The sequence below is a fragment of the Marmota flaviventris genome, chromosome 15 (assembly GCF_047511675.1).
Source record: "Marmota flaviventris isolate mMarFla1 chromosome 15, mMarFla1.hap1, whole genome shotgun sequence".
In the NCBI taxonomy this organism is placed as follows: Eukaryota; Metazoa; Chordata; class Mammalia; order Rodentia; family Sciuridae; genus Marmota; species Marmota flaviventris.
In genome coordinates, this window is record NC_092512.1 from 3,634,926 (window position 1) to 3,662,588 (window position 27,663).

The 27,663-nt window shown below is 48.4% G+C and overlaps 1 protein-coding gene across 1 annotated transcript in view; it reads left to right on the forward strand.

The window, feature by feature from the left end:
• The window catches only part of Trappc9 (trafficking protein particle complex subunit 9), a 501,861-nt gene that overhangs the window by 116,141 nt on the left and 358,057 nt on the right, over window positions 1-27,663 (forward strand). Inside the window, exon 16 of the mRNA XM_071602098.1 lies at window positions 8,999-9,151. Within this exon, the coding sequence (XP_071458199.1) occupies window positions 8,999-9,151 (153 nt within the window). The remainder of the gene's footprint in view (window positions 1-8,998; window positions 9,152-27,663) is intronic.

The window sequence follows — 27,663 nt, forward strand, 5'->3', positions numbered from 1 at the left end:
ATTAAGATAAGGACCATTATTTCAGATACTGAATTTTCCAGAGGAAACAGTGGCATAAGCATATGCTGTGCTCTGGATTGATGTTTCTTGTGCGATTCCTGTCATGCTGTTGGGTTGTGGGAAGCTCCTTTAGGTGTCCTCTGCCTCACACAAAGTGCGGGGAGACAGAGAAAGAGGCCCGCTTGCAAGGCACAGGACTGCGGTAGGTCTGGCAATTGCACCTGCAGCTCCTGTGTTGCCATAGGCTGCCCGAGAGTCTGCACGGTTCTGTGCTGTTTCTAGATGCAAATACTTGGACTCTTTGGCCTTAGAAGGGAACGAGCCGTTTCTCGATCAGTGGATTTGCCTGTTACTTGAATGTGTCACACATGAGCCTCAGAACTTAATACAGAAGTAAACAACACGGTGAGGCATTTTTCAAAGTGCTGAGTGCTGAGGCGCTCAGTCACAGAAATGGGTGTGTCTTGCTAAAGCCCCATGGGTGAAGCTATGCTCACCTGTTGCTTTGTAATATAACCCCTTGCCCTGTTTAGGATACAGTCTTCCATGGAAGTGCCTTGTGTGTGTCCCCTCCTCTTCCTGTGCTCTTGGGTGTGGCCTACCCAGGTGTCAGTCAACCTGCTGACAGTGGACATCATGAAGATAGACTCAGCCCCCTGAAACCTGACCCCTTGCCTCATTTGAATAGCTTCTCCTCAATAAAAGGGGTCAGTGCGTGCTCTCACTCTCTCTCTCTTTCTGCGGACCCTTAAGGTCAGAGGAGCCGTCACAGCAACCCCAAAGAAAAAGGTATTTGTGTCTCTTGTGTGGTTATTTCGTGCAGCCCAGTTAGCCCAGTTTAACTAGAGTGACCCCTGAGCCTTTTAGTCGTGAGAGCAGAAACCCGGCAATTGGCGCCCAACGCGGGGCAAAAGGTCTGTGTCTTTAAGCCACTGGGACAAAAGCGACAAATGCTGGCTCCTAAGGGGACTCCAATTTAAATATTAAAGAAAGTTAGTGAAGTTGAAAGTTCTCTCCAGAAGTTAAGCATGCTTAGGATTGCAGAGTATTGTGGGCAGAATTGTAGAAAGTAAGTGAATTAGACAAAAGAAATTTTCTTTCAAGGCGTGTGGCCTCTTCCTCTTCCTGATTGCTGCTGGTGCCATAGGTGCGGTTCACCTGCTGCTCAGCGGCACCTGACTGGGCCTGAGCACGTCAGCTGACTGCTGATGACACAGCACTCTCACCTGGGTGCTCTCCTGGCTGGGCCCAGCCGTCTCCTGTGCAGTGGTTCCAGAACCAGGATCAACGTCTTCAGAGGACCTAGCCCTGTGCCTGACACATGGCGGCTGAGGAGTGGCCACTTGGCTGCTCTCCTAGCACATGGGGAATGAGCTCATGATCTTGCTTTCCTGGCCTTCTGGGGCCTGGGAAACCAGACCATCAGGATTGTTAAGGCTGACTTTAAATAAGCAAATGTATGTCCCACTAATGAAGATGGTGTATTTGTCTAAATTTCCTCACTTGATCTTTCTCGTTTTCAATAAGATGTTTCAGAAATTACCTTAGCTTTCTCCCCCTTGTTTTCAGAGTTTCTGGAATGGTGTGTTAGCTATTCAGCGCTGTGACCAAAATACGGGATAGGAACAACTTAGAGGATGAAAAGTGTATTTAGGCTCACGGTTTCAGAGGTCTGACTGTGGAAGGCCTGCCCCGTTGATCTGGGCTCAAAGTGGGGTAGAACATCATGACAGAAAGTTGTGGAGGAAAGTAGCCAGCAGGCTGAGGGAGAGGAGGAGGAGCCGGGGGATGAGACATAATCCCCAAGGGCACGCTCCAGTGACCTACTTCCCTCAGCACCCAACCTGCCTACGGTTCTACCCAGTTAATTAGTCCTATTAAATTAGTCATCCATCAAATCCATTAGGTGGATTGATTCACTGATTAGACTATAACTCTCATAATCTAAATATTTTACCTCTGAACATTCCTACTTTAACAGGAGTTTCTGGGGGATACCTCATGTTCAGACCATGAGAAATGATGAAATTGAACAGTTCTCCAGGTAGACGAGGGTACGTTGCATTAAAACTAGTAAAACCCAAGCTGGAGACCCTATAGCAGTGTCAGCTGAGCCTGCCTGTTACCAGGAGGAATCTACGAAGGAAGGGAGGGAGGGAGCAGCATCTTAGCCAGGCAGCTCTGCAGGAGGGAGTGGCTGACTCCTGGTCCCTGTCAGGGGCCCAGTGAAGAGGTGGCTGTGCCATGGGAGCATCCTAACCTTTTGGCCTGGACTATTTCTGAGTTATGCTCTTTTTATAGAATTATTGCTTTTAACATCATAACAATACAGGGCAAAGTTTTAAGAATAAATGTTTAGAAAAATATTTCTACTTGGTATTGCTGAAGAGTGGGGCATCTGGGGGGACAGGAGAAAGGACTCAGTGTCTTCAGTTCTTCCTGTAGCTTCCACACCAAGTCCCACCTGCATTTGGGAATGGGAAGAGGTAGGACAGGAGCCAGGGGCCAGCCACCGCAGCTGGTGTTGGACTGATGGGAGACGGACTGGTTTAAACTAGTTATTACATCAGCCCAGCCCAGTCTGAGTCCTGGTTCTGGCACTTACCACCAGATGACTTGGACCAAGCCATTTGCTTCTCTTTGTGCCAGTCTCTTCCTGTGGTGGATACAGTTCTCTGTCCCTCTTCTGGTTGCTGTAATCATGGGAAGCACTTAGTACAGTCCCTGGTGTTAATAGGGATTCACTAATCAGAGTCTTCCTGTGAGCTGTAGTTAATATTGGTGCTGCTGCCACTGTTGTTTATTTATTTAGTTGCTTATTTTCAGTATGAGGGATGGAACCCAGGGCCTCCCACATGGCTAGGTGAGTGCTCTGCCACTAAGCTACATCCCCAGCCCTTTTTATTTGTCATTTTGAGGCAGAATCTTGCTCCATTGCCCAGGCTGGCCTTGAACTTGTGATGCTCCTGACTTGGCCTCCCGAGTAGCTGGAGTACAGGTTTACTACACTTCCCCAGGCTCTTTTTCCATCCCCCCACAGACACTTCCCTAGTACCTCTGTTTCGGATACTGTGTTCTGGGGAGCAGGGCCACAGTGATCATGTCCTCTTGGGGTTGAGATGTGGTCTGCAGAAGCCAAGGACAGGACTCGGGCTGTGCAGGATTGCACTCCCAGCTCCCCTTTGCCACCACTAGCCCCTTGCTTGTCCATCCGTCTGTTGTTGGCTACCAGCTGCCCGTCCCCTTGCTTGCCCTTTGGCAGAACTGTCCTGAGCACCTCCTCCTCTGTGCTGCTGCTGTGCTGGGCACAGGTGACCTCCAGCTGAGTCAGCTCTGGGCCTTCACTTGTGGGGTGCACATGGTGTTTCCACAGCCTGTGAACACACTTCCCTGTGCTCAGAACTTTGCTCCCCTGTACCATCCCCAGTTCTGTCCTCCTCATAGCCGGTCCACATGTGCCTCCTGAAGGCTTCTCCGGTGCCTCCCAGTAGAATTGACTGCTGCTCCTGCTGCATGCTGCTCATACTCTCTTACAATAGCACTCACCTCACTTGGCTTTGCGTTCTTCAACAGTCAGACGTTTATATTACATTTATATGCAGCCACTGTGCCAGCACATGAATAATGCATGAGCACTGTCCTAAGGACTTCACAGTTTGGCGTGGGAGTCAGATGTGCTGAGCTGAGCTGAGCTCTGATTGCATATCCTGTGTCATTTCTGCTCTGTGTGACTGACCACAGTGAATGGACTTGCAGGTGCGCTCCTAGGAAGATGTCGGACTCTTGAATGAATGAAAGCCGTTTAACCTGATGCCTGCGGCCGCGCAGAATCGCGGTGCGTGTCTTGTACAGCTCAACGTTGACACAATGCCAAGTCAATGCGGAGAAGTTTGCAAAACAGGTTGATTTTTAGACCAAGTGACAGTCCTTTCAGTGCTGTGAGACTTGGTGTGTCCTGTGCTTTGGAACATGGATGGAAAGAAATGAGCAAGACGTGGAGCATGGGAGAAGTTGGGAGTTCTGAATATTAAATTCCTAGTTGTTGGGTTCCTGGTGCATCATGTTGTGTCAGCCAGCATTTTGTTGCTGTGACCAAAATTCCTGACAAGAACAACTTAGAGAAAGAAAGATTTATTTTAGCTCATTGTTTCAGTCCGTGGTTGGCTGGCTGAGGCGGAGATGTGGGTAGGGTGTGGCAGAGAAAAGCTGCTCTGCTCACAGTGGCCCAGAAACAGTGGGGGAGAGGTCAGGGGCCAGGGACAATATACAGTGTACAAGGGCCACCCTCAGTGACACACTTCCTCAGTCATGCCCCACCTGCCTACACTTCCTGTCACTTCCCAGTGGCCCATTCACAGTATTAGTCCATCAGAAGGACAAGTCCCCTGATGGGGTTAGAGCCTCGTGATCCAGTCCCTTCCCCAGAGCCCCACCTCTGAACCTAGCTGCGTTGGGGATCAGACCTTCCACGCGTGAACTTCTGAGGGACATTGCAGATCCAAGTCAGAACACATGGTACACAAGAGTAGAATGAGAAAAAAAGTACTCTTCCTAATTGACATTCAGCACCATTTCATGGGTTTGTTTTTAGGATGGAACAAGTGAACATGAGGGAGGGGTTTGTTGGGGAAGGGTTGAACACTGGCCATCCCCACTTCTGGGTGGTCTTGAGCAGCCTCCTTAAGCGGGTACACTGGTGGGGCCTCTGAGAGAGTGGCGTGTGAATCGCTGAGGCAGCGCAGGCAAAGAGCTTAGCATGGCCGGCTGGTGGACGTGCCCACCAGAGCAGCGTGTGGGCCTGGGGTGCTTGCTTTCTCCCGTTTTCTTCCTCTGGGCTGCAGTTGACAGGTGCCCCCACAGCCCAGCTGAAGTCTCGGTGGCATTTCTCCAAGTTCACACCTGTCTGGCAGACCATGACCTCCTGACCTCCTGACCTCCTGACCTCCTTGTTCCTGGGCATCCTGCAGTCAAGACTGGGGGGAAACCTGGGGGACTTCCCAGAGTTAATTTTTACAGAGTCAGACTCTCAGTTGAAACACTCTTATGAAACAAAAAGCCATCCAAAGAGGCAAGAGTGGTGCTGTGGTTAGAGTGTTTGAATTTGGTATCCCTAACCAGCTGTAAATTTATGGTGGGCTAGACTGATAGCTGAATTGTTTTTTTGCTGCAGATCTGGGACCCTTCCAGGAAGGACAGCGAGTCTTATTTTAGTTCTAGGCAATTAATTCAACAATTATTGAACTGTTCTCAGTGTAATTGGAGGTATAACTTCCTGAGAAATTTCTAGATTGAGGAAGACTTCATCTCCCATCTGGTCTAAGTCTGGGGGGCTTCTCCTATGCCTGTGTCTTTCTACGATCAGAAATCTCCTTCAGACTCTGGCATTGTTCCTCTGTCCCCAGAAGCCAGCATACTGCCTGCCATGAGGATGTGGGTGGCGGTGCGATGGCTATTCACTGGGTGAGTGGACGGTGACAGAGGTCCGGAAAAGCACATATTTTTGGGCTCCGTGGTTTCTAGAGACGTTCATGTGCCTCCCCCACAGTTTCCACGTGCCCGTGCTGTGCTGAGTCCGTGTGGCACCTCGTCTGTCTTCACAGTGACTCCGCTATTGTCTCCATTTATCACTGAGGCCTCTGGGGTGAGGGAGGACCTGGGGTGAGGGAGGACGCGTGGCTGCGTGGCTGCACACATGCCTAGGGCAGGGTCTGGCCCCTGCTGTGTTTCCGCCCACCTTCTCCTTTCAAGGCGCTTGGTCACATGTCCTTCACGAGGTCTTCCTGGAAACCTCTGGTTGAAGTGCTGGCCAGGGTAATGGTCTCTGGCAGAGGAGGGCACACAGGTGGACAGGATTCTGGAGAGAGCCCAGTCTTGGCCAGTCCCAGCTCTGATGCCTGCAGGTTGATGGCCTGGTGTGAATGCTGGCACTCTGAGCTTCCGTTGTCTCTGTCTCGACTCGGGAATGATGTCGCTCTCGTGCGTGTTGGAAGATGGCACTTCACCAGTGCTGTTTCAGTTTTTGCCTTGGTTCGCTGGACGTGCTCCCTCCACCTTCCTTTGGAGGGCCCTGCGGGGCCAAGGCCATGCAGGAAGTGGAAAGGGAGGCAGAGCTGACCTGGGGAGTTGGGGCTCACTTTTCCTTAACCTGGTCGTACTCCTTTTAGGCATTTGACCACCTGCCAGTAGCATGGCTGCTGGAGTGAATCCATGGCTTCCGAGAGGTTTCCTAAGCTGGCAGGGTTGAGTCTGGAGACTCAGATGGTGACACACATGCCCCAGTAGATTGTCGTCCTTGTTGTCAGCTCCCATTATTGCCTGGCCCTGATACAGGGCACCATCAAAAGTGCCTGCCTCTCTCCTGTGGGGGGGCCATTCTCTGCCATTTCTCCCCAAAGTTTGCTGGAGCATTTGAATTTTTACCCTGTAATTTCAGTGGCTGATCTCTGATGTGACGCGCTTTCTTCTCTCTTAGGTTCCTTTTGTTGGACCGTTCCTCTCTCTCCTCACTGAGACTTGGTTACTTTCCTCTAATTCTCTATTTCTGCGTCTGTGCCTAGATTCCATGAGAATCTCCTTTGACACCCACAGCCTCTGGAAACCATCCCAACCTAGGGCTACCAAGCCATTGCTGTCATTGCAGTTTTGCTCCCTGGGAACAGCCCTCTCAACAGTGCTGCCTTTTCCTCCCAGGGTCCACCCTCCCAGATGGTGCTGAGTGGGTCCTGACACCAGTTTGCACAACACCTGGAGACCTGGTTAAGGGGCAGAGTTGGTGCTGCTAATGTTCGTTGAGCACCTGTCAGGTGCCAGGTCTTCTGCTTACTTGGCAGGTGACCCGAGTCACGTGTGTCCACCACCTGGCTTTCAGCAGGGCGATAGTGGTGATCTCAGTGGTTAATGGGGTGAATAAGCATGGCACATGTGGAAAGTGTCTGGCGCGTTCGAGGTGTCCAGCGAATGGCTAAGTAAGCAAGGGAGTGTGGTGTGGTTTCTAAGCACCTTTCAGGGACTCCGTCCCTGGGTCTGCTCCCATTGGCTAGCACCTCTCTTCCAGGAGGCCAGGAGGAATGCCCATGGCTATTAGCTGAGCTGAACCCCAGCGTGGCCAGCTCTGGAGGACGTCACGATGGAGGTCCCCTCCTGCCTGGCAGACATGAGCAGGTTGTACATCGTGGCACCATTTGGCCTTGCGTTCTCGCAGTTAGCAGTGGACCTCACTGATCCTTCCTTCATGTGGACCTCCGAGCTCTCTGTCGTCTCCTGAATTCCTTCTACTGGATTAGCTTCAGGGCCCTAAGACCAAGACTTCTTTTTCTTTTTTGGTATTGGGGATTAAACTCAGAGGTGCTCTATTGCTGAACTACATTCCTAGCTCTTTTTAAAAAATTGTATATTTGAGACAGGATCTCTAAATTTCCTAGACTGGCCTTGAACTCCCTTTCCTCCTGCCTTAGCCTTTTGAGTTGCTGGGGTTACAGGCATGCACCACTGTGCCCAGCTAAAACCAGAACTTTCTATTTGAACTCTACCATGAAGTACCTTTGTGCAGGAAGTGAATGTAATGGCTTTGGATCATTTTCCCTAGTTTGTGAAGTTCCTTAGTCTCAGCCTCCATTTCCTTATTCAGACAAAGGAAATAGCATAGAGAATTTTTTCACAGAAAGGAGTGGGTAGGAATAGCAGCTAGCTGCCCCCCACTCCATGACTAGAGGGGCCACAGGAAGAGGGTAGTAGCAGGTCAGGAAACCAGGCCCTCTAGAGAGAGATGAGAAGATGGGCAGGGCCTGCTGGCTGTTGGTTCTGCCTTGGGGAGGATGGATTCTCGCCCCTGGCTGTGGGGGTGGCCCAACAGAGACACGCACCGTGGTGCAGAGGCGATTGATGGCAGTCTATCATCACAGGTACTCATGGGCTGACACTGAGGAAAGAGTGAACGGCCAACTCGGGCAGTGGAGCAGACCTTGTTAAGTGGGTGGGGTGCCCCATCCCTATGGGCTCATTTGATATTTCTGAGACTGGCAGGGAACTGGAGCCTACTTCTCAGGAACCAGCAGGATTGTGTGTAGATCTCTTAACAGAAGGGCTACTTGGCCGGGACCTCACCTATGGGAAGAGCCAGTAGGAAACTTGTGTGAGGCTGTTGGAGGCCATTCAAGGCCCCCAGGTCCCTTCCTGTTCTGCTTGGTGGGATGCAGCATGTGGACCAGGCCTTGATTTTTGGTCTTGTCTTATGTCCTCAATGGTTAGGGAAGGAGAGGCTGCGGGGAGCCGGGGGACCAGAGGTGATACGCTTTTCCCAGGGGCACAGGTGGCCCCGTCTTCTCCTTCTCTCTCTCAGGATGTTTTGCTTTAGTGCTTCCATCTTCCCTTGGTCTGCAGAGGGTGTGTCTAATCTGCAAGTAGCACCTCAGGCCAGGGGTGGTTAACCTCCTGGGCACACGGAGAGACCTTGTCAAGGGTGGCCACTTCAAGGCCTGTTCATCTAGTACCGAGATCTTGTAAGGCAGGCGGATTTGCAGTGAAGCCAGGGAAGCACTCTCCTCCACACGCCCCCGAGACTGCCCCCTTCAGGTCCCACTGCAACCGTGTCCTCTCTTTTTCCAGAAGTTCCTCACTTGAGGATGCCTCCTCCACTAAACTTAGGTCTGTTCCTCTTTAAAGCGATGTGTTACAGAAAATCTCATGTAGAAATTTAGTTTAACTCTAGTTTATAGGATTAGAGACGATGTTTCCTTCATGGGTGAGAAGGAGCTGCTCATCAGGAGTGGAGGACTCAGTCTGAAGAGCCGAGTGGACCACCTCTTTCTCTGCTACCAGTCCTTTCCACAAACAGGGGCGACTGCCTCACAGCATCTCTTGATTCTGGAGTTTTCTTTGATCTCTTGCCTCTTAAGTGCTTTTATCTCTCATTACTTTTAAGAATGTGTCAGCATTTTCTAGGGGGATCAGCAAGTACATTGCCTCCCGTGCTTCATCTGTACCATTGTTGTTATCCTAGAAAAGCTATACGGTGACTTCTTGAGCTGGAAGCTGGAAGAAACCCTGGCCCAGTTCCCGCTGCAGCCTGGGAAGGTGGCTACTTTCACCATCAGCATCAAGGCGAAGCTGGACTTTTCCTGCCAGGAGAATCTCCTCCAGGACCTCAGCGATGGTGAGTGCTTCCCACCAAGTTCAGCCGGCACATTCTGCTCCTGTGCAGTGCCCCATCCCCTGCTTGAGGCCCGCTGTGCTGTTTTGTGACTTGCTGGCCAGTTGCTTGGTACAGCGACTGAGACTTCTCCTGGCACTTTGTTAGCAGAGTGAGTTACTGCATATGCCTAAAGTAATAAAAGTACATTTGAGCTAAATGATTTCTTAATTCTCACTCTTTACCATTTTGTGCTCATTTGCCAGGAGGTCAGCCTAAATTAGTGGAATGTAGGAATTGCTGCATTTTTTCCAGTTAACTGCTGTGATCTTGCAGACTTCCAATTAACGGTGATGATCAAGTGCTTCCTCTGGGTCTGCTGATTTCTGCAAGGAGATGGAGTCTGGGGAAATGGGCATTTGTATTTGTTGCGATGTTAGGAATGGCAGACAAGGGCTAAGATTCTGCAGATCGCTTATGCCAAATGATGAAGCTGGGTCCCTGTGTTCATTGACAGCTTTGTGGGTATATTAGCCAGCCCAGTCTGCTCTAACGAATATGCCACAGACTGCATGGCTTAAACAATAGAAGTTTATTTCTTACAGTCTGGGGCCAGAGGTCTGAGATCATGGTGCATGGTGGGTTTCTGGTGAGGGTCTTCCTTCTGAATGGCAGGTATTATCTTCTGGTTGTTACCTCTCATGGAGGGTAGGGAGATTATTTCTCTGGTACCCGTTTCTCGTCTTAAAAGGGCCCCAGCCTATTACATTAGGGCCCCATTCCTGTCACCTCACAGGCCCTGTCACAAGATAAAGTTAGGTTGAGAGCTGGGGCTTCAACATTTGAGTTTTGGAGGGAGACGCAAACTTTCAGTCTGTAACGTGGCTGTTCTTGGAGACAGCCAGTGGATTCTGTCTCTAGAACTTACTGAGTATGTGACTTCGGGTAGCTTAACTTCTCTATACCTTAATCTCCAATTTAAGAAAGGATGTTAGCCCCATTTCTGGGTGATCATGTGGACTTGCACACCACCTGGAACACGGTGAGTTTGCAAGTGTTAGCTGTGTGAACGAGTCCTTGGAACACCTAGACTCACGAGTGTGCTTCTTCTGGAAGAGCCCTGTGGGTTGATGATGTTTGTCTGGGGCCTGGGCCAGGAAGCTTCCTGGGTGACATGAAAAGAATTAGCCCCGCAGCCCTAGGGGCAGCAGATCCAGCGGCCTGGGCTTCTTTCCCAGCCAGTCTGTCCCAGCATCTTGCATGTGGGGAAACAGTGCTGTTCAGTGAATGCAAGACACTGCACGACCAGCTGTGGGTTTTGTTTTCCTGTGACGGGAAATTCCCTTCCATACTCTTTCCCTCTGGGAGTCTCTGGCTTTGGGGTGACCTTGTTGCAGAAGTGCACCCTTCCATTTCTGCTGGGGCCTTCGCACTTGCCCTTTCCTCACCCGATGGCCCTGCTGCACAGCCTGCATGGCCTGCTCCTCATTCTGCAGCCCCTAGTCTAAACCTCCCCTTGGGGTGAAGCCACCTTGACCACTCGCGGTAGAAGTCTGTCCCGCTGCGTCCCTGCTGCTCTGTTCTTCACCTGCCCACTTCTAGTGCTCTTCCTGGAAGTGCCTCGGTGATTGGTTCTTTCCTACCTGTCTCCTTGCTTTAGAGTAGGGAAAAGGATCCCGACTGTCCTCTGTCACCGCACCTAGATAGGTTCTAAGGGTGTCCGCATTTGCAGAGCAGGTCACAAGTGAGGCTTCTTTCGCTGCTTCTCCCCTCAGTGGGGGGTTCCACGTTGTATTCCTGTTTGTTCTGGTGAGGATTTCCCCCCAAAAGATCTCTTCAGGGAGTTATTGAAAGTTTTGGCTTCCTGTGCAGATATATGGCAGTAAACTTCTGTGCTGGTTCCCTATAGTGTGGCTATGTCAAGATCCAGCAAGCTGCTCTGTCTTAGCTTGTGCTCCTGCAACAAGGCACCACAGCCTACTGGACTGAGCGGCATGCTGACGTCTTATGTGTGTGGAAGCTTGGAAGTCCATGGTCAGGGTGCTGGCAGGTCTGGTTAACAGCAGGGGCTCTCCCCTGGTCTGCAGATGGCCATCTTCTTGCTGTGACCTCATGCAGTGCAGTGTGGGAGCTCTGCTGCCCCCTCTCTTCTTACAGGAGGAGGCTATCATCAGGAGGTGGTACTCAGAACTTTGTCCTACCTGCTTCCTGATTGCCCACCTCCTGATGCCATCCCACTGCGGGCCAGGACTTCATTACATAATCCAGTCCATATACCCCTCATAGAAGTCACCTTCTGTATTCTCTGCAGTGTTTAAGAACCATTGTGCAATCTGCATAAAATGCTAGTTCTTAATGAAATATTAATTTTACAATATAGTAAAGGTAGGAAAAATGTTTAGTGTTGCAACATGTTAGAAACTGAAAAACTCATGTGGATTGAACATTATATCAGCACTTAAAGATATCAGATGAAGCAGATGTCCTCAGCCCCCATTTGTAAACCGCCCTTTGCCACTGAGCTGCAGTCTTCTGTCAGTGGACAGAGGGTTGCCTGGGTTCGGACTTCTTTGTCCCAAGAAGGGAGTATGGCAGCATAGATGGTGTCCAGGCCTGGGAACCTATCCAGACACCTCTCCTGCAGATGCTAGGGCATCATCCCCGGTGCTCTTGGGAAGTAGAGTTCTGGCTGGGACTTCTGGCATGTGAGCAGTCAGAGGCTGGGGACCGGGCCTCCACTCCACTCCACTCCACTTCTGCCTGCGTCATGTTATTCTTGAGGAAGGGTCTAGAAGGCCTCAGGTGGAGACCTCAGCTGTTTGTGTTGGTGTGGCCTTTTGGATGTACATGCCCAGTGCTGCCTTGTTTATTATGTTTCTGTACTTCTTTCTGCCTTTGGCAGAGAGTAGTCTCTGCTCTTCTAAGTTGAGAGTGAGGTTGCAATTTAGGATTTGTAGTCAGGCAATACCTTCTTCTAAATTTTAAGATAAAACCAAACCAGAACCAGAATTATGGTTATTAAATGGCTTGAGATGGAAGGCAGGTCAAATTCCTGGTCAGTTAGTCACGTGAAACAGAACATGGTCATTGGATGCTCTCTTTATCACTAGAGTTTAGCAGAAGCTTTGGCCAGTTGTAGCTTGCAGTACAATTTGCTATGTAAACAGATAATCTTAATGGGCAAATTTTATAGGGGAAGAAGTTGGACACAAGAACCCATAGAGAGTGTGGTCCCTGGATGGTGCCTTGTTACTCCTAGTTCAGTCTGAGTATTCAGTGGCAGGGGCTCACTGTGGCCTCCTGAAGCTGGGAGATGACCCCTCTGTGGCTCTCAGTCTGACCATCTCAGAAGCATTGAAAAAGACCCAAGTTTTCAGGTGTGAACATATTAAGTATGATTATTAAAATTAGATGCCACTTTAAAGATGTATTGCAATAAGTAGAGCTGTCACATAAAACTAGGATACTGGCTTCAGTGTGTGCTTTCAGCAGATGGGAGGGAATTAGTATTTGTTGAGCATTGTCAGATAGTGTGTATGCAGGTGGGCTGGCCACTTATTTGTATTATTTTTATTTAATCTTCCCGACAACTCTATGAAGTAAATGTCAATGTTACAATTCCCACTTTGTAAAACAAGTGGGAGGACTGTTCTAACTAAAGGAGATTGAAGAAATATGACCATCAGATGCTCTGCATAGTCCTTAATTATATCCTGGATTGAAAAGCTAAAGACATTTTTGGAACGATTGGGAAAACTGAATATGTGCTATACATTAGATAATGTTATTATAACAATGAAATTAAAATTATAGCAGAATGTTTTTATTCTTAGGAAATCCATTCAGAAGTACTCAAGTATGAAAGATAATTATGCCTGCACTGTCTTTGATATGGTTGGGGAGTCTGAGAATGTGAATGTAGAGAGAAATAGAATAAATGTGTCAAGTTATTAAAACTTTAGATGACTTTTAGATGAAGGGCATATGGGCGTCCATTTCTATTCTTGTAACTTTTCTGTAGGTTTGATATTTTCAAAATAAAAAAGGAGAAAAGATGCCTTTGTAGAGCACTGCTTTGATTTATTATGTTTGATTTCTAAGTGATTCTTAGCAAGCAAATGTTTTCCTGGATCTTCCAATTTTTGGGGCAGCATCTGTCTTCCTCTAGGGTAAGACAAATCAACCTTTCACTTAGAAGAAGGTGTATGTTTTCTTATCATTACAATATGCAGGAATCTTGATTTCTTGGAATTTTATATTTAAGACTAGAAATCTTGGGAGATGGTGAGAAACTTTCATAGGCCTTGTCTATCTTTGAAATATCCAGGAAGTCAGCCTGGGCAACTCAGGAAAATCTACTCCTGTAGGCAAAATGTACAGCTAAGCCAGACACGAGGGTATTGCCATGGTCTTCAGAATATAAGCTACATGGCCTCAGCAGCATGCAGAGGAGACAGGGAAAGTCACTGTGACAGACTAGGGATCCCCGACAGCCAGTGGGTCCTCACTGGGCAGTTCAGTGTGGTCGAGAGCAGCAGCTGAGGAGCTGGGGGCATCTTGCACATTTCAGCTGATTATAAAGAACTGTTCTAGAGGGAGGACCACTGTGGGCAGCTACCAGGAGTGGACTTGGGAGTGCAGAGCAAAGGAAGGCGCAGCTGCACACCAGGAGGAGCACGGTGCTGGGCCGCGTGGGGACCACGGCTGCACACTAGGAGGAGCATGGTGCTGGGCCGCGTGGGGACCATGGCTGCACACCAGGAGGAGCACGGTGCTGGGCTGCGTGGGGAACTATCCCGGGTGCAGAAGCACAGAGTCAGAACAGCCAACCCTCATCCTCTCTCCTAGAAGTTCACATAAACTGGTTTCCTGTGAAGATGGTCTTAGTAGGAGAGGGCCCAGGTCCAACCTCAGGAAGTTACGTTGAAATCATAATGAACACAGTGGCACAGCAGCACACCAGGAGAGCAGGCCACAGGCGTGTGCTCATAGCCCTGGGACACCACAGAAGGGAACAGTAACAAGAGAACCCTGACATTCTAGAATCTGTGATTCAAGAAAACTTCCTTCATCCCAGATCTGCCGCATTATGCAGAAAAAGCATTCAACAAAACAGAGCACCGTTCATGTTCAGAACACTAGAAAAACCAGGCTAACAGGGACATACCTCAACATCGTAAAAGCTCCCTACGCTAAGCCCCAGGCCAGTATCATTCTAAATGGAGAAAAATTGAAAGCATTCCCTCTAAAAACTGGAACAAGACAGGGATGCCCTCTGTCACCACTTCTATTTAACATAGTTCTTGAAACACTGGCCAGAGCAATTAGACAGATGAAAGAAATTAAAGGGATACGGATAGGAAAAGAAGAACTCAAATTAGCACTATTTGCCGACGATGTGATTCTATACCTAGAAGAACCAAAGAATTCTACCAGAAAACTTCTAGAACTAGTAAATTTAACAAAGTAGCAGGATACAAAATCAACACCCATAAATCAAAGGCATTTCTGTACGTCAGTGACAAATCCTCTGAAAGGCAAATGAGGAAAACTACCCCATTTACAATGGCATAAAAAAAATACTTGGAAATCAACTTAACAAAAGAGGTAAAAGATCTCTACAATGAAAACTACAGAACACTAAAGAAAAAAATTAAAGAAGACCTTAGAAGATGGAAAGATCTACCTTGTTCTTGGATAGACAGAATTAATGCTGTCAAAATGACCATACTACCAAAGGCACTATACAAATTTAATGCAATTCCAATCAAAATCCCAATGAAATTCCTCACAGAAGTAGAAAAAGCAGTCATGAAATTCATCTGGAAAAATAAGAGACCCAGAATAGCTAAAGCAATTCTTAGCAAGAAGAGTGAAGCAGGTGACATCACTATACCAGACATAAACTATACTACAGAGCAATAGTAACAAAAACAGCATGGTTTTGGCACCAAAATAGACTAGTGGACCAATGATACAGAATAGAGGACACAGAGGCTAACCCACACAATTATAGTTATCTTATATTTGACAAAGGTGCCAAAAATCTACATTGGAGAAAAGATAGCCTCTTCAACAAAGGGTGCTGGGAAAATTGGAAATCCATATGCAACAAAATGAAATTAAATCCCTATCTCTCACCATGCACAAAACTCATCTCAAAGTGGATCAAGGACATAGGAATTAAACCAGAGACACTGCGTCTATTACAAGAAAAAGTAGGCCCAAATCTCCATCATGTTGGATTAGGCCCCAACTTCCTTAAAAAGACTCCTATAGTGCAAGAATTAATAGTAAGAATCAATAAATGGGATGGATTCAAACTATAAAGCTTCGTTTTAACAAAAGAAACAATCACTGAGGTGAATAGAGAGCCTACTAATTGGGAACAAATTCTTACCATATGCCCGTCAGATCGAGCACTAATCTCCAGGATCTATAAAGAACTCAAAAATCTTAACACCAAAAAACCCCAAATAACCCAATCAATAAATGGTCCAAGGAATTGAATAGACACTTCTCAGAAGAAGATATACACAATCAACAAATATATGAAAAAATGTTCAGCATCTCTAGCAATTAGGGAAATGCAAATCAAAACTCCTCTAAGATTTCATCTCACTCCAGTCGGAATGGCAGCTATTAAGAACACAAACACCACAAGTGTTGGCGAGGATGTGGGGGAAAAGGCACACTCATACATTGCTGGTGGGACTGCAAATTGGTGCAGCCAATATGGAAAGCAGTATGGAGATTCCTTGGAAAACTGGCAATGGAACCACCTTTTGGTCCAGCTATCCCTCTCCTTGGACTAGACCCAAAGGACTTAAAAACAGCATACTACAGGGACACAGCCACATCAATGTTTATAGCAGCACAATTCACAATAGCTAAACTGTGGAACCAACCTTCAGTAGATGAATGGATAAAGAAAATGTGGTATATATACACAATGGAATATTACTCAGCAGTAAAAGAGAATAAAATCATGGCATTTGCGGGTAAATGGATGGAGTTGGAGAATATAATTCTAAGTGAAATTAGCCAATCCCCAAAAACCAAATGCCGAATGATTTCTCTGACTTAAGGATGCTGATTCATAATATGCTGTGGACAGGGGGTGGTGGTGGTGGTAGTGGTGGGAAGATTAGATGAACTCTAGATAGGGCAAAGGGGAAAAGGGGAGGGAGGCGAATGGAGGAGGCATAGGGGTAAGAAAGATGGTGGAAAAACGTGATGGTCATCGTTACAGTAAGTACGTGTATGGAGACACACAGGATGTGACTCTACTTTGTGTATAAACAGAGATATGAGAACTTGTGCTCTATATGTGTAATATGAATCGTAATGCATTCTGTTGTCATATAACAAATTAAAAAAAAAACTTCCTAAAAAAAAAAAAAGAAAAGAAAAACAACCTTGAAACTATTGAGTGGCACATTGTGTACATGAAAACACTGACCCAGAAAGACCAAGACATCTTCTAATAAAATTGTTAGAGTTGGGTCAGGGCGCGGTGGTGCATGCCTGTAATTCCAGCAGCTCAGGGGGCCAAGGCAGGAGGATCATGAGTTCAAAGCAGCCTTAGAAAAAGTGAGGCCTTAAGCAGCTCAGTGAGACCCTGTTTCTAAATAAAATACAAAATAGGGCTGGGGGTGTGGCTCGGTGGTCAAGTGCCCCTGAGTTCAATCCCTGGTACTAAAAAAAAAAAAAAGTTAAGAGTTGGAAAATCCATCTTTCTTTTGGGTGTTCAGATCAAAATAGCAAATTATTTCAGGCTGTAGAACAGTGTGTGTGAGATGCTCATGGGATGAAGATGTAAGCCCGAAGTCCTTAGGCTCAGCTGTGTACGCTTCCAGGTGTCAGGGGCCCAGACGAGTGGCTGTCAACGTGAGGACACAAAGATTATGCTCTTGTGGTACCTTCTCAAGGATCTACTAGGAAAGGTCTTCCAGAACAGCTGGAGAGACATTGCGCTGAGGACTGTGGTGAGCATCACACACACGGCAGTTGTGTGCTGACACCCAGTGATGTCAGCGGGACAGTGCCATGTCCTGGCCATCTGCCCCTGTGGTGCCTCAGATTGGAAGGGAGGGAGGGACCATCATCTGTGGCTGTTTTGGTTGAGATATCGTCAGCTTTGGTGTCAATGTGGTGAAAGAGTGTGTTAATATGAATTAACATATGAATGACTCATTTGGTGATAAGCTAATCCTATCATGGATTGAAGTAGCCTTCTTTTGTGTTTTGGTACTGGGGATTGAACTCGGGGGCACTCAGCCACTGAGCCACATCTCCAGCTCTGTTTTGTATTTTATTTAGAGACAGGGTCTCATTGAATTGCTTAGCGCCTCACTTTGGCTGAGGCTGGCTTTGAACTCGTGATCCTCCTGCCTCAACCTCCCCAGATGCTGGGATTATAGGCATGTGCCACTGTGCCTGGCTGAACTAGGCTTCTTATGTGGAAGACAGGAGGTAGCTGATCTAAGTAAGATAGGAGGTCAAGTGAAGATTGTGTGTCCTAGAGTTTCCATTAAAAATATCAGCAAGCAGTCACAAGATGTTTAAGAACCAGTCAGTCTGTCAGCCAGCCAGCCAGTCTCCAAGTCTTGTTTCCCACCAGAGCTGGAGGTGGTGCAGCACAGCTCATGGTGAAGCCTTCTTTCCTGCTCAGAGGGACCAGTCCTTCTTGCAGGATTGGTTGACTCCAGGTCTGGAGCAGGAATTGGAGCAGTGAGATTGTCTCGGAACACCTGTTGGTGCAGCCTGCAGCAGGGGGGTAACTGGAGAGAACCGAGGAGGTTTGGAAGGACCCTGTCTGAAGAGGCTGCCACTGGCAGTTTAAGTGTCAATAAGAAGAATAACTGTGTTTCAGCCCTTGAGTTCTTAGTGCTACTAAAAAGAGTGCTTCACCTTTGGAATGTGGTGGGGAACCAACTTATTATTTTGAAAGTGATAAGTAATGAGCATTTATTCTACTTTTTGTACAATCTGACACTGGACAATCTAATAGTCGGTGAGGGGTTTTCTCCTAACAGAAGTTCTCCAGGTAACTAGTGGAGAAGGGGCGAGGGAAGCAGAAGGGCATGTTTTGTCCTCCCTAGTGGAGGGTGGCTTGAGGCCATGAGCACCCTCAGGAACTAAGAGGTGCTTTGCAGTACGCCCTCCTGCTGGTGGGACAGCACCTCCTGAGCCCCAGGCCCCACCTGAGGCTGCATGTGCTCTGGCTCTGAGTGTGGCTTACAGCACCTGGGGAACAGGGACACTTGATAAGTCACACTATGGGGGTGCAGCTGCAGTGCAGACTTGTGGAAACCCTGACGTCAGACAAAGAGTAAATGATAAGTGGGGAGGAGGAAGGAGGTGCTGGAGACGGGGTGGTGATGGTGGGACGACATCATGAACATGCTTTATGCTGCTGAGCCGCACTCCTGGGTTAACTCCTGAGAACGCCTGTGTTATGCATGGTTTTTACGCTCCCCCCAAAGGAGGGAGTGGCTGCCCAGGAGACAGGGGCTGGCCACGGGGAGGCAGGAAGGTAGGGTGGGATAAGGCACAGAGCCTCTGGGTGTCTGGTGAAATTCTGTTTCTTGACCTGGGTGGTGGTTTCCGGACTGTTTGCTTCTTAAGAATTCATTAAGTCACACACTTATTATATGCAGTTTTGTCTGTGTTATGTTTCACCATAAAATGTTTCTCAAAGAAAAGTTAGAAACATCTTGGCTTTTGCCTCACAGACGCTTTCTCATCTGATCAAATTGAAAAGTTATTTTTACCCGAGAAATCTTTCATCAAGGCGTCGTCTGAAAGACCCAGCCATGCTGCCCGTGGCCGTCTGCGTCCGAGGGTCGTGTCTGTGCACAGGGAGCTTTCAGGGGATCGATGCGCTGTGTTTTGATCTCATTGGGATTGATGCTTTGGATGAGAATGGCCTTCAGGGTCTGTTGTCCCTGACAGCGGGATGGGAATGTTGCCTGCTTTGGTTTCCTTTCCAATTAATTCATTATTTAATTTGATTTTCCTTTTCTCTGTAGTTTTTGGCTCTCAGTTTCATAAGAGAAATGTCAGCTTTCCCTGCAGACAGTTTCTGTTGGACCCGATAATTAGATGTGGCATTTCAATTTCAGTATGGGAAGGAGTGGTCCTCAAGCCTGGCAGACCCGGGCAGACTGAAGACGGCATCCCGTGTAATCAGTTTGTTTTATAGAGCAGGAGGCTGAGTCCTAGGAAGGAAAAGGAATGCTGAGTTTCTGTGTGTAGTGCCAGCACCCCCCACACCAGGGGGTCTTAATGTCCCCCACTGCTTCCTTCCCGCAGGGAGTGACAGTCCCCTACAGCCTCTGTCTGCTGTGCCTGTTAGAGCTTCCTGGGTATGCAGGGCCCTCGCTTTCAGGGGGGCTGTGACCTGGTACCTGTGGGCACCTCGCACCATGGGTGGAGAGGGGGTGAGCCTGTGCTGTGACTTGTCTGCCCTGTGTGTCTTGGGAAGGTGGTAACTCTGCCAGTCACGAGTGTACTCTCTGGAGTCGCCATGCTGCTGGGGCAAGTGGGCATTCAGTAGCCTCTTGGACCTCCTGCTCTTCCACACGCGTTTGCTCACACAGAACTCACGGAGCAGCGTGTTCCACCTTCTCAGGCCTCTCCCACCCTGCCCCTTTCCTGGCAGACGGTTTCTTTCCACGGATAGATGGAGGTCCTCTTGGCCACTTCTCCATGAGGACTGCATTACATTTCCGTCCAGTTGTCCTGGAAGACGTGTCTGACCTTTCTTTTCTCTTGAAGTCTCGTGTGCTCTCCTCATTGCTGTGGATGCGCTGTGAACACCTTTTACTTGAATAGTCACAGGAACTCCTCTGGGTCACAGCCTTGCCTCTCAAATCCACCTTCTGTTATATCCTAGCTTTTCCTCAAAAACTAGGCCGTGCAGGCTGGTTGCAGCCTCTCTCCTTGCTCTTGCTGTCCCTCTGTCCCTCTCCCTCTTGCTGGGACCCTTTCAGGCCACGCTGCAGCTGCTCTGAAACCCTGCTTTGCTTGTCTAGTGCTGTGCCACACCTGCAAACCCTCCTGGCCTTGGAATGTCATCTGGCCTCCGCCTGCTGAGCCCAACTTCAGCCCCCTCTTGGTTATTTGCTTATTTATCTGGTATTGGGAGTTGAACTCAGGAGCACTCTCCCACTGAGCTACACCCCTGGCCTTTTTTATTTCTCATGTAGAGACAGTGTCTCTCTGCATTGCCCAGTCTGGCCTCCAACTTGCTGTCCTCCTGCCTCAGCCTCCTACATAGCTGGGATGACAGGCACGTTCATTGCACACAGCAGCTTGTCACCTCCTCTTTTAAGCTTTTGAAGGTCTTGTCCCTAGCGTTCCCTGCTGGCAAAGGTGGCTCTTTCCTGTGTGTCACCGTGGCACCTTGGATTATCACTCTAGTTTGTCCACACTGCCTCCCTGCTGCCTCGTTTTGTCAAAGGACAGACCACCTGCTGAAGGTCCAGCCAGGTTGGTTCTTGCTCCACGACTGGAGGCCACTGTGAGAATCAGTTACGTGTGGCCTTTCATTGTATGTTGTTTCTTCACAACTTAAAGCCCACAGAAGCTGCTGTTTACTACTGCAGCCAGGGATGGATCCGACTTGAGTCACTGTCCAATACGCTGTCTTCACTTTGATAACCGTCCTTGCCCCGACTCTCCTCTGAAATTGGGGCGCTTGTTCCGTGTCTCTGTCCTAGTCTGCTGCCCCCCCTTGGAAAGAAACATTAAGTTCTGGAATTCTCATTCTTACTTTTTAAAGAACAGTGACTCATCCTGAATTATCCAGAAGCCAAAGACGAACGTGACTAGAATTTTAATGCCATGATTTCTCTTTTTCTTTGTGGTTCCTAGATGCCTGAGTCTTTCACAGACGTGTTTTTTGAAGGTGGCTAGGGATATTTTTGAGACTTGGGTTTTATCCTGAGGCCAGAGAGTGTAGGGACAGAAAGAATGACTAGTCCCTGGGTGCTCACCATGCCTGGCTGCTGCTCAGACAGTGGCCCTGCCCTGCAGCAGGAGAGGGGTCGCACTGTGCTGTCTTTGGCCTGGCCTCTGCACCCCCTGTGCCAGCTCAGTGACCACTCCGGTGCTTGTCTGCATGCGGTCTCGCTGCCTCTGCTGGGAGGTCTTGAGGGCAGGCCAGCATGGGCGAGGAGGCTTCCTTGCTCCTGCGTCTCTTGGGCCTTTGGTACTTCCGTCAGCATCGTGTGGAGCACCTTCCATTTTCTCTTTTCATTAGGGACCCCCATCCCAAGTCTTCTTGACCTCATTCTGGCTCTGTCTCTGAAGATTTTTGTTTGCCATCTAGGTTCTGAACCCCTGCCCCTCAGGGGACCTGGGGGAAGACACGGGTGGCTTTCCCTCCCTGCTGGGTTTCCATTTTCCCTCCCACTTCCTGGTGCTTTGCTCCTGCCGCCCCAGCCAGGGCTAGGAGTGGCGCTCTGAGGGCCTCCCTCTGCTGCCCACGAGCTCCTTGCCTAGAGCCTGTGCGGGCGCAGGTTGCCTCCCGCCCCGGGTCTTCACCTGGTCTTCACGCTCTGGCAGCCATGCTGGGCTCCAGTGGTAGGCCACTGAGCCACCCCACAGAGGTGGGGCCAGGCCTGCCCCCTGCAGACGTCCCTCTTGAAGTTCAGGCTATTTTTCCCGTGCCCTCTTCCCCCGAGCCGTCGGGGAAAGTGGATCTCTAGTTCATCCTGTCTGTTGTCATCACGAGGGTGGGACCAGTGCCTCTGTCCATGCTCTCAACCTCAAGCTGAAATCGAAGCTGACATCTTACACTTTAGTCCAGACCTGCCGTCGTTTTCGCACCGAGTGGGCTGCTGGCCACATCAGGTGCGGGTGTGTTGTGATGAGGGGTATCTGCTTGCTCTGGAGGAGAAGCCAGTGGGCACGGGACGGCCTGCCTGCCGTTGTGTTTAGCCCAGCCACCTCCCAGCCTTCGGCTGAGGGAAAGGTCAGCCTGCTCCTGCCACCCTGTTCCTGCCACCCTGCTGCTCTTGGGGCACATCTCTGAGCACTGGCCTTGCATAGATACAGAGCCTCACGGCACCCCAAGCTGGATTCCTGCCCAAGACTCCTGTTAGTGACCTGTGAAGTGCAGGTCCCCTACGCACCATTTGCCCTTCAGCTGGGAAGGGTGACTCAGCCTTTTTTTAAAAAAAATTTATTTTTTTAGTTGTAGTTGTACACAGTACCTTTATTTTATTTATTTTTATGTAGTGCTGAGGATCAAACCCAGGGCCTCACACATGCTAGGTGAACGCTCTATTGCTGAGCCACAACAACCCCCGCCCCTTGACTCAGCCTTTTGATTTAAATTTGAGTTGCAGAATAACCTCCTACCCATCAGGGTGGCATGGAGATCCAGGTGTTTGTCATTCATCGGCAACGGGTGGTCCTCTTGCAGGCGGCCAGGGCGGAAGTCCTTTGGCCATTGATCTTGCTGTTCTTACTGTAGCCCTTTCCAATTAAGCTGGTGGTGCTCGTCATGAGGTGATTAGGGAGGTGTTGGGGAGCAAGGATTTGAGAGCCTTGTATCCAGAGAGGAGGGGGTGAAGCCTGGGTACCAGTGCAGCTCAGCTCCCCGATGGCTCGGCTCAGATTGCACCGAGGTGGGCCCTTCTGCTTTCCAGGGACCGCCGCCCTTCTCCCTGTACCTGCTGCCTCTGCTCTGACTGCAGCTCAGCTTCCTGTGGCCATTGTCTGACTACTTCCAGCTGCTGCCTTTACTCCTGCCACTGTCTTCAGTACGGTGGCCACGGTCGTATTTCTTTTTTTTTTAAAGATTTTTTTTCAATTGTAGATGGACATAATACCTTTTATTTATTTACTTTATCTTTATGTGGTGCTGAGGATGAAGCCAGTGCCTGGCACATGCTAGGCCAGTGCTCTGCCTACCACTGAGCACCCCCAGCCTCTCCTGAGGTGGAATCTGATTCGGCCCCTCTTTCTAGCCCTTGCCATGGGTCTCCACTGCTCTCAGGACAGAGTCTCTCATGTGGCTCACATGGTCTCTCTCCCGACCATTTGGCCTCGTTGTCCCGCCCTTCCCTCATTCTGTGTATCTTCCAGAAGAACTGAACCAATGCTTCACCACTCCCTCTCGTTTACTGCGGGTGTAGACTGTAGGCACTCTTACCTTTCTGGATACTGGGATCAGCTGGGGTCTTCACAATGCTTGCCTGGCTCCCAGCATAGACATTGTGATTTAATTTGCTTTCAGTATCCCAAAGGATTCTAACGCAGCACAGTACAGTTTGGGAACCCCTGGTGGAGACTGTCTTCCTCTTACTCATTCTCACATCCCTGGACTTCTGCCAGCAGGGCCAGGGGCCATTTAGTCCCCATTCCCTGTGATGATGAGCTCTGAAGTCTGGTAGGGCAAGTCTCCTGACTAGGTGATTGATGTGGTACCTTCTGGATATTCTTTGCTCTTTGATTTTCCTTAAGAGTTTCAGAATCAGTTTGTCAAAGTGGTCTATTAGAGTATTATTTTGGACTGCATGGAATCAATAGTTGAGTTTTTGGACATTTGGTCATGAAAAATGACATTTTCATGATACACGGTCTTCCTATCTATGAATATTGTATCTCCCTTATTTGTCTTTCAGTATTTTCTATTGTCTCTATAAAGGTTTTATAGTACTTTACCAGGTTTATTTCTAGATATTTTAGTTATATTATAAACATTTTTTACAATATTTACAGCTAAGTGGTGTTCAAAGTGGCTCTTCTCCTCCTCCTCCTCTCTCCTCCCCAACCATGTGTGTGAGCTGTCCTCCCTCAGCTCATCACCACTGCCCGGTGCTGCCAGACTCCCCAGGTGCTGCGCTCCTGGTCCATGCATCTGATAGGCAAGTGCCCTACTACTGAGCTGTACCCTAGCCTACATCCTGAAGTTTTAAGTTAGTAATTATTTGTGTTCTCTTCCAATCTGGAAAAGGATTTAGCATAGTCTCCTCCCCTTTTGTGTGGGTTTTAGAAAGCAGGCTAATTCAGCAAATTAAGCAGTCTTGTTCCCTGTGCTCCGCTGCTCTTGGAATTGTGCTGAGGAGCACAGTGAGTCACTGGTCCCCAAGCCCAGTATCCTGCCTATGCAGTGCCCTCCCATGGAGCTCCCTTGACTGCAGGAATGACCACTAATGACCAGTACAGAATGTGACTGGCTACATGTGACCTTGGCACTTGAGATGTGGATGGTGCTTCTAATACACTGATCATTAATTTTATGTGATTTTAATTACTCTAAGTTTTAATGCATTTCTCTGGTGGCTCCTGTATCAATTAGATCACACAAGGCTCCTGGGAGAGAGAAACAGCTGCCCAAGTGAGCGCCCAGTGCTGGCTGTGAGGCATGTGACGCTGGGCTGAGCACAGGGCCGAGCCGAAGGTGGGGTGAGCAGTACAGGAGGGGCAGGACTCAACAGGGTTCCTTTATTTATTGACTTCTGAGTAGTGCTTTCTGTACATACATGAAAGTGAAATTCCCTTTAGTACATTTATATATGCATATAACACGATCTTGTTAAATTTAGTACTTCTTTTCTTTTCTTCTTCTTTTTTTTGTAGTTGTAGATAGATAGAATGCCTTTATTTTATTTTATTTTTTTAATGTTGTGGTGAGGATCGAACCCAGTGCCTCCTGCAGGCTAGGCAAGCACTTTGCCACTGAACCCCAGCCCCAGCCTAGAACTTATTTTCTCCTGCTTCCCTTCCTTCTCCTTCCTTATAGGTCTCCTACTCCACTGATCTTCCTTTTATCTTTGTGATATCCAGACACCCCCACCCCGCCTTCTTTTGCTTGAGCTTCTACATATGAGAGAAAACTTTTGATGCTTTATTTTGGGGGCCTCTCTTATTTCACTAAGCATGATGTTCTCTTGAACTATATGCTTTCTCTGGTGCCACACATTTATTGGCAAATAACATTGTTTTCTTCTTCTTTCTGGCTGAGGAGAACTCCATTGTGTAGATACACCACATTTTCTTGACCCGTTCATCTGTAGAAGGGCATCTGGGCTGTAAGTTGGCTACTGTGAATTGTGCTGCCATAAACATTGAAGTGGTTGCATCCCTATAGTAAGCTGATTTTAGATCTTTAAGATAAACCAAAGACTGGGACAGCTGGGTCCCCTGGTGGTTCCATTCCTAGTCTTTTGAGGAATCTCCTTACTGCTTTCAAGAGGGATTGCACTAATTTTCAGTCCCACTGGTAATGTATAAGTGCACCTTTTTCCCCACATCCTCTTGGCTGATTGCTTAATGAAGAAGTAATGACTTTTCTTTCTTAGGGATAGCAGTGCTCAGTACTGCTGTGCAGAGAACATTTAGCCTGTCCTTTGAATTTCTGGTTTCTAAAAGGAGAGCAAGCAAGTGTCACTGTTAGGCATGACACCACTGTGCCCCTTTATTATCATATGAAAGAAGCATTGGACTTTAATCTCAAACTGACAGTGCTCTGGTTTTGTTTCCCTGATTTTTATCCCAAAATAACACATGCTAATTGAGCTATTTCTGCGGCTTCCTTTGGAGAGTTGATGCAGTTAGTCCTATGAGCCATTTTGAATTAATTTTGTGGAATTGATGCTCATTTGTTTGTGTTTCTCTTCCAGTAAGAATGGAGTAACACATATAAACAAGATATAGAGAAAGGAAACCCAGAGGGGAAACGTGTGAGGAACAGGGTTGGTGCTGCTGAGATCCTTGTGAGGAAGATCGAGGAGGGTGTGGGCAGTCAGGGAAGATGGCAGGTGAGGAGGTCGGGGCAGGGCCAGAACAAAGGGGCATGGAAAGGATCTTCTGAGGAGGTCAGCTTCCTGCTTGACCAAAGTGCTCATGGAGGGCTGGGTTTGTAGCTCAGTGGTAGAGTGCTTACCTAGCGTGTGGGGCACTGGGTTCGATCCACATTAAAATGATAAATAAGTAGGTTAATACATAAAATAAAGGTAGTTAAAAAAAAGTGCTAAAGGACACAAGCAGGGGACCTAGTCAGACAGACACTTTTGTACTCATGTTCCTTTCTAGGGGACCCAATAGATAAACTAACACAGATTTGTGGACAGAGGGGGCACTAATCAATACAGTGAGAAGCGTGTGGACAGGAAGGGGATAAGGAAAGGAAGAAATTGCAGAGACCATAAAAGAAAAGGCCCAAACTCTCCCACCAGACTCCCAGCCCTGGGGCCTTCTCTTCTGAGAAGTCTGTTTGTGTGTCTCTGTCTCCTTGCAGTAAGCCTACTTCTTGCTTGCCATTTCTGTTCCTCTTCTTCAGTTCTTTGCTGAAATGGAGACAGTGAAGGCAGCACTCCTAGACAGTAACACTTGCTGTCTGTACTTAGTGGCATCTGTTGCATCCCAAGACCAGAGGGGCAGGGTTGGTGAAACCGGGCCCCTCATCCTACGCCTAGGTCTCCCTCCCGCAGGTTGCTTGGGCATATCTGGGATTGGAATTCAGGCCTCTTGCCTTTTGACCCTTCAGGACCTCAGGCAGTGACTGGCTGCATGTCTTTGCATAAGCAGGGAGAGGCCTGGCTAGGGATGTCAGTGCTGTGGATGACTGGTGGCTTTCAGCTGGAGACAAAAGGATGAAAGCAATCCAGTCTACCTTGGGTGTGGGCCTGTTCTCCTTCCTGTAAGTTCTTGGTCAAGAAGTCATCTTCCTCCTGACCAGTCAGTTCTAGTGTCAAGGAGCTCATTACTTGCCAAAGCAATCCATTCAGATTCCACAAATACAAGATCTGTATTAGTGTTTTTTTTAAAAAAAGAATCCTTGGATTGGAAGCCTAGAAATGACCCACCTTTCTCTCTTTACCAGAAAGATGGTCACAGTTGGTTCCTGGTCATTCATTCACAAAATCATTCATTCCTCTGTTTTTCATTAGGTGCTTTTCTATCAATGTGTACAGTTCTATGCTGTCACATTATATGACTTCAGGGAGAATCTGGGCATCACCGTCCCTGTGAATGATGGCCCAGGAGGTGTGCCTGGTCACCTTTGTGTCAGGAGACACTTGTCATCACATGGCAACTAGCAAATGACATTAGGTTATTCATTTACCGGGCAAATCCTGTTTTCCTTATTTGCTGTGTGCTAGGTGCTTTGAGAGACTGCTCGGGTGCCAGCTTTAAGTGCAGAATTCCTGCCCCCAACACACACAGTTTAGTAAAAATACCAGAAAAGGGCATCTTTTGTAAGTGCCTGGGTCAGTCTGAGCTGTCCTTCTTGGTCAGGTGGACCCCGAGACCACCACTTCCCTGAAGGTTTCTGCAGAAGAGAAAGCAGTGCTTTTGTTGGGCCTGTTCCACAGCTGTCCTCTCTGGCTGAGTCCGGCTGAGTGCTCGTGCAGTCCTCACTGAGTCAGATTTTGTCTTGATCATCTGAGAAGGGGAGGAATTCCCAGTACTGTCCTTCTGCTGACAGGCTATTGAGTGGTTTGAATGTGCTTTTTGGTTGGTTTCCTGTACAGCCGTTTACTCAGATGGTCACTGTCCAACAGAAGTGCCATCTT